The sequence below is a fragment of the Sinocyclocheilus rhinocerous genome, unplaced genomic scaffold (genome assembly GCF_001515625.1).
Source record: "Sinocyclocheilus rhinocerous isolate Xijiao unplaced genomic scaffold, SAMN03320098_v1.1 scaffold1908, whole genome shotgun sequence".
NCBI lineage: Eukaryota > Metazoa > Chordata > Actinopteri > Cypriniformes > Cyprinidae > Sinocyclocheilus > Sinocyclocheilus rhinocerous.
Window position 1 is genome coordinate 255,929 of NW_015630984.1, and position 6,119 is coordinate 262,047.

At 32.5% G+C, this 6,119-nt stretch overlaps 2 protein-coding genes across 3 annotated transcripts in view; one reads left to right on the forward strand and one right to left on the reverse strand.

Annotated features, from left to right (window-relative positions):
• Nucleotides 1-507: 507 nt before the first annotated feature.
• On the reverse strand, nucleotides 508-4,471 carry LOC107740852 (epididymal secretory glutathione peroxidase-like). Of its 2 annotated transcripts, none has more exons than XM_016553379.1 (5): nucleotides 4,283-4,471; nucleotides 4,035-4,128; nucleotides 2,688-2,818; nucleotides 2,368-2,498; nucleotides 508-734 (listed from the first exon to the last, which is right to left on the reverse strand). In XM_016553379.1, the coding sequence occupies exons 2-5, from the start codon at nucleotides 4,117-4,119 to the stop codon at nucleotides 662-664; spliced, it is 420 nt and encodes a 139-aa protein (XP_016408865.1). In that variant the 5' UTR covers nucleotides 4,120-4,128; nucleotides 4,283-4,471; the 3' UTR covers nucleotides 508-661. The 2 variants fall into 2 exon arrangements, with proteins under 2 accessions (XP_016408865.1, XP_016408864.1); XM_016553378.1 differs by lacking the exon at nucleotides 508-734 and adding an exon at nucleotides 1,851-2,185.
• An 853-nt stretch (nucleotides 4,472-5,324) lies between these two features.
• The window catches only part of LOC107740860 (F-box/LRR-repeat protein 15-like), a 3,501-nt gene continuing 2,706 nt past the window's right edge, over nucleotides 5,325-6,119 (forward strand). Inside the window, exon 1 of the mRNA XM_016553385.1 lies at nucleotides 5,325-5,432. Within this exon, the coding sequence (XP_016408871.1) occupies nucleotides 5,350-5,432 (83 nt within the window). The 5' untranslated portion in view covers nucleotides 5,325-5,349. The remainder of the gene's footprint in view (nucleotides 5,433-6,119) is intronic.

Sequence of the window (6,119 nt, forward strand, 5' to 3'; positions counted from 1 at the left end):
TAAAATAAAAATTATATATTCTTACACAGAATGGGATTTTATCTCTTAAATTAATAGTTCACCTAAAAATTATATGTCTGCTTTATTATCATTCATTCATTTAAATGTGAAGATTTCAGATCAATTTAATGTCTGTGGATGGATCTCATGAAACATAATAATAATAATAATAATAATAATAATGTTGCTATATCAGAGAGTATGAGAGAGAGAGAGAGAGAGAGAATTTATTTATTTATTTAAAAATATTTTAAAGGTTAAATTTAAAAAAATTTATTTTTATTTTTTTGCTATTGGACAGGCCTCAATTTAATTACTTATTTTACTTTCACATTTATGCTTTCTTTAACTGTGCTGAGAAAATGTATTTATAAAAATTAATCAAAAAATTACAAATATTTATTTATTTATTTTGGCTATTGGGCAGGTCTCAGTTTAATAATTTATTTTAGTTTCACATTTAAACTTTCTTTAATTGTGCTATATGAATGAGTTTCAGCATCCAAATAAATCAGCGGTACACCTGTAGAGTTAAACACATCTTTACTGTTCTTGCAGTTATCATGGTAACAGTGTTTGCGGGGTCTCGGGTCTCAGCGGGCGTCTCGGGTCAGGAGCAGATCTGAGTGAATGCACTAAAGATCAGATCCACTCTTCCCCATCAGATCCAGCTCAGCTGCCGGACGGCATTTCCTGAGGGATCGTCACTGTACCGCCGCACTGGAGAAGACATGCTTTAGAGAAAAAACAGATTGCAGATTGGTCCAGAATCACAACCTAAAGCCTTTCTGTAGACCCATAATGCGGCTGAAGAGATGGAACTCTGAGAGGTTTAGAATTTTGAATTCTGTGCAGAATTCAGATCCAATTTGATAAGTCTGACTGTGGAGGGATGAATCTCATGAAACATTAAAAAAGAAAGAAAGAAATAATCAAGTAATATTTCACCCTAAAATCAAAAGAAAAACAAATAATTATAATTAAAAAAAAAGAAAATTAAGCCTGTTTTAGGACTATTCATTTTTCAAATTTCTATTCATGACAACTGCACATATTCTTCCATTTTATTATTATAATTTTTAATTAAATAAGCATAAATATAACAAATAATACCACAATGTTTGTTTGTTTGTTTTTTGTTGTTGTTTGTTGTTGTTTTGTTTTTTGTAAATAATGTATAATTATTTTGGAATTACAATAAAATAAATTTAAATATAAATTTAAAAAAAAACTTGAAGCCTATTGTAGGAATATTAAATTTTTTGTTTAATTTATTTTCATGACAATTACACACATTCTGCCAAATCTTTTATTTTTTATTAAATCAACATAAATATAACAAATAATACCACAATGTATAAATTCTTTACAATTTAAATAATATATAATTATTTTGAAATTACAATAAAAGAAAAATTAATTCTAATTTTAGAAAGAAACTTAAGACAATTTTAGGACTATTAAAATTTGTGTGCAATTTATTTTTATGACAATTACACATTCTGCCAAATATTTTTTATTATTATTATTATTATTAAATCAGCATAAATATAACAAATAACACCGCAGTGTATAAATTAGTTTACAATTTAAATAATATATAATTATTTTGTAATTACAATAAAAGAAAAATTCATTCTAATTTTGGAAAGAAAATGAAGCCAATTTTAGGACTATTAAAAATTTTGTGCAATTTATTTTTATGACAATTACACATTCTGCCAAATATTTATTATTATTATTATTATCATTATTAAATCAGCATAAATATAACAAATAATACCGCCGTGTATAAATTTGTTTACAATTTAAATAATATATAATTATTTTGAAATTACAACAATTTGGGGGAAAATGTTCTTAATTTGTCTCAATTGAAAATTATGTCCGAATTGAGAAAGTAATAATGATCCTATATATTAAAAAAAAAATATATATATATCCTTATTTTTTTCAATTGACTTTGAAGTGAAATATGTTTGAGACATTTTCATGGCAGGTTTCATGAGATTCACTCATTGACAGACTGATTGAATCTGATCGGATCTAGGAAAGAGGAAGAATCTGAATCTGAATCAATCCAGAGCTAAATCATAATCAGAGAGCTGCTTATGATAAATGTCTTCCCTGCAGAAGTGTTGCAATGTCCCTCTCCACCTCTTCAAATGGACAATGAGGGTCATACCTAAAATACACAATTCAGCAGCGTTACAGATGCTAATTGTTTTCATTTATAACATCGCTCTGTGAAATACTTGATTCTGATTGGTCAATCATGGCATTCAGTGCCCATATATTTGTGTAGGGTCTCTCCACACTTCTTCTTTTATTTTGGACATGAAATGCAAATTAGCCTGAATTTGTTACCTTCTGTAAGGAACTCCGTCTGCGGTGATGAGAAACTTCTCGAAGTTCCATCTGATGTCATTGGCCTTAATGGGAGACCAGTAGAGCTTCCTGATGTCTCCAATGACTGGGTTAACAAACGGCAGAGTTTCCTAGAAGAACAAGCTCATGGCATCTAGCTGTTTCCTTTGCTAGAACTGAATTCTACTGACTTAAACTGAAATTGTTTACAGTAAATCTACATTCACATTTATGCATTTAAAATGAGAGTCTGGGGGAAGAAAAGTGTATATTATTTTATTTTTATGCAAGTTCTGATCTGTGAGGTGAGAGTTTAGTACCTTCAGGTAGGCGTATAGAGGATGTTCATCAGAGCCGTTCACCTCAATCCTGCTGAAGATGGGGAACTTTGGGAGGAACCCTCGTCCTGGTCTCACATACTGCAAAACATTCAGGGTTTCATGGTTCTCCTCTGGAGAAGAGTATAGGGTGAAATATGTTACTGATGATCTTCAAGTTTTAAAGTAATTGCTCAGAAGTAAATCAGAATGTACTCTACTGTTCAAACGTTTGTTTGGGGTAAGATTTCGTAATTTTTTTTTAATTTTTTTATTTTTAAAGAAGTCTCCTCTGCTCACCAAGGCTGCATTTAATTGATCAAAAATACAGTAAAAACCATAAAATTGTGAAATATTATTGCAATTTTAAATATTTTATACGTGTATATATTGTAAAATCTAATTTAATCCTGTGATCAAAGCTGAATTTTCAGCATCATTACTCCAGTCTTCAGTGTCACATGATTCTTCAGAAATCATTCTAATATGCTGCTTTGCTGCTCAAGAAACATTTCTGGTTATTATCAATGTTGAAACAGTTGTGCTGCTTCATATTTTTGTGGAACTGTGATTCATTTATTTATTTATATATTTTTTCCAGGACTCTTTGATGAATAGAAAGTTTAAAAGAACAACATTTATATGAAATAGATATATATGTGACCCTGGAGCACAAAACCAGTCATAAGGGTAAATTTTCCGAAATTGAGATTTAAACATCATTTGAAAGCTGAATAAATAAGCTTGATGTATGGTAGACAATATTTGGCTGAGATAGAACCATTTGAAAATCTGGAATCTGAGGGTGCAAAAAAAAATCTAAATATTGAGAAAATCACCTTTAAAGTTGTCCAAATGAAGTTCTTAGCAATGCATATTACTAATCAAAAATGAAGTTTTAATTTATTTACAGTAGGAAATTTACCAAATATCTTCATGGAACATGATCTTTACTTAATGTCCTACTGATTTTTGGCATAAAAGAAAAATCTATAATTTTGACCCATACAATGTATTTTTGGCTATTGCTACAAATATACCCCAGCGACGTAAGACTGCTTTTGTGCTCCAGGGTCATATAATGCAATTTAATGCGTCCTTGCTGAATAAAAGTATTAATTTCTTTAAAAAAGTAAATAAATTAATAATAGTAGTGTATTTGGAAAAAAAATGAAAATAAAAATCAGGTTTTTATAACTAGGTGTTCAAAACCATCATACAGATGTGACAGTTTCCCTGTGTGACAACTAGCCCCAGTCTGCCTTATTTAATAAATATATTGTACAATCCTATAGATTCTATGGACTGTTGCATGAACACTGAACCAGTAAATAAGATGACGGCTCTTACCAGGTGCCTGCAGGCCAAACTGATTGCAGGGGAATCCAAGCACAGTGAAGTTCAGGCCTCCATACATGTCCATGAGTGCATTCATCCTGTGATACTGTACAGAATATTAACATATTACTTATTCATTTATTTTATTTCTTATTTTACAAATATTTAAAAAAAATAAGTTCAATGGTTTTTAATCAATGGTTACACCACATTAAATGTTTGTTGAAAGTGGTTGAAAAAGATCACTTCTTTACAGTTACCTCTTCAATGGTGGACCCTCAGAAGGTTGCCACATTCACAATGAGAAGAACTCTTCCTCTGAAGATGCTGAGTGGAGCGGCCTTTCTCTCCAGGGTCTCCATGGTGAAATCATAAACTGAATTTACAGCCATGTTTGCTGTAAATTCTCAGTTTTTGTGTTCTTGTGCGTTAGAGTGACTGTACGCAGTAACCTGTGGCTCTTGGCTGTGTTTCATGCAGCCTTCTGTATCTCTTGGCTATCTCTATTGTTTTGGAGCCGGTCATTTTTTGTCCCACGTTTGCAAAGGTATGCTGACCTGATGGTCATGTGAGTTTCCTCATTTCAGTGGTCTGGTAATTGTGATTGTGTCATTGGTCAACAGTAGCGCTCCAGAAAAGCAGCTGATGAATCAGGTTTGTTTTTGTTTAATCTAGAAATTACAATGTGCAAATCAGCAGCAAAATCAAAATCAGCAGCAAATCAGAATATTAGAATGATTTCTGAAGATCATGTGACACTGAAGACTGGAGGAATGATGCTGAAAATTCAGCTTTGATCACGGGAATAAATTAAATTTTAAAATATATTCAAATAGAAAACAATTATTTTAAATAGTAGAAATATTTCACAATATTACTGCTTTTGCTGTATTTTGGATCAAATAAATGCAGGCTTGGTGAGCAGAAGAGAATTCTTTAAAAAAAAACATTAAAAATCTGACTTTTCAAAAACTTTTGACTGGTATTGTAAATAAAGCAAAAACATTTGTGCGTTTACTAAAGGTTTTTGGAATCAGATAATTAAAAAATATATTTTGAGTAATTTTACTCGTGTAGATATTTGAAGACCTGTTTGTTGGTATCTATTTATCACACATACATACACAACGATCGGTCTGTCTGTCATTCTTATGTGTCTGTTTGTCTGTCTATCTATCTGTTATTGTCTATCTAGACCAGACGTGTATCCAAAACTTGTATGCACCACTTCTCCTTCCAGGTTGTTAGATGGCAGCAGTGAGTCACCGACATATTGTTGCATCCGTAGCAGCAGAACCCGGATGAGCCGGTCAGCTGTTTATCACTCATGATAAATAATGTGCGCGGATCGCAGGACAGTATCAGCATGGATCAAAAACCTGATGAACGCACGCAAAGCCAAAGCCACAGGTATATTTCATAAAGAGAAATGCAGTAATTTGTGCACGGATTCGGAAAAACACGCGCGTTTCTTTGACTTGCATGCACATAAACAGACGTTTGCATTCAGAGATCCATCCAGTCAATGCATGCAAGCCGCAGTAAAACGAGGTGTTTTATCTGTCTGCGCTGTCCATATAAACACTGATTTTCTGTGAGATAGTGGGTGCATATGCATGTTAAATCTAGTTGTAATGTTTATAGCAGTGTATCCATGAGACAGTTGCTGTGTTGTTTTGTGTGCATGCATGTTAAGGGAATAGTTCACCCAAAAATGAAAATTTGCTGACAGTTTGCTCACCGCCAAGCCATCCAAGATGTAGATGAGTTTGTTTCTTCATCAGAACATATTTCGAGAAATGTAGCATTACATCACTGTCTCACCAGTGGATGCTCTGCGGTGAATGGGTGCCGTCAGAATGAGAGTCCAAACAGCTGATAAAAACATCACAATAATCCACAAGTAATCCACACCACTCCAGTTCATCAGTTAACATCTGGAGAAGACAAAAGCTGCGTGTTTGTAAGAAACAAATCCATCATGAAGGTGTTTTTAACTTCAAACCGTTGCTTCTGGCTAAAATATGAGCCCATAATCCATAATGAAGCTTCCTCCAGTGAAAAAATCCATCTCCTGTTGTTCCTCTCACATTAAAA

What these genes read in the sequence shown, in the direction of transcription:
- LOC107740852 (XM_016553378.1), bottom strand. Translation starts at nt 4,119, where the DNA reads ATGAATGCACTCATGGACATGTATGGAGGCCTGAACTTCACTGTGCTT. An exon ending in GTTTGGCCTGCAGGCACCTG is followed by an intron (nt 2,819 to 4,034) that starts GTAAGAGCCGTC and finishes ACTCTTCTCCAG; the next exon opens with AGGAGAACCATGAAACCCTG. An exon ending in CTCTATACGCCTACCTGAAG is followed by an intron (nt 2,499 to 2,687) that starts GTACTAAACTCT and finishes TTGTTCTTCTAG; the next exon opens with GAAACTCTGCCGTTTGTTAA.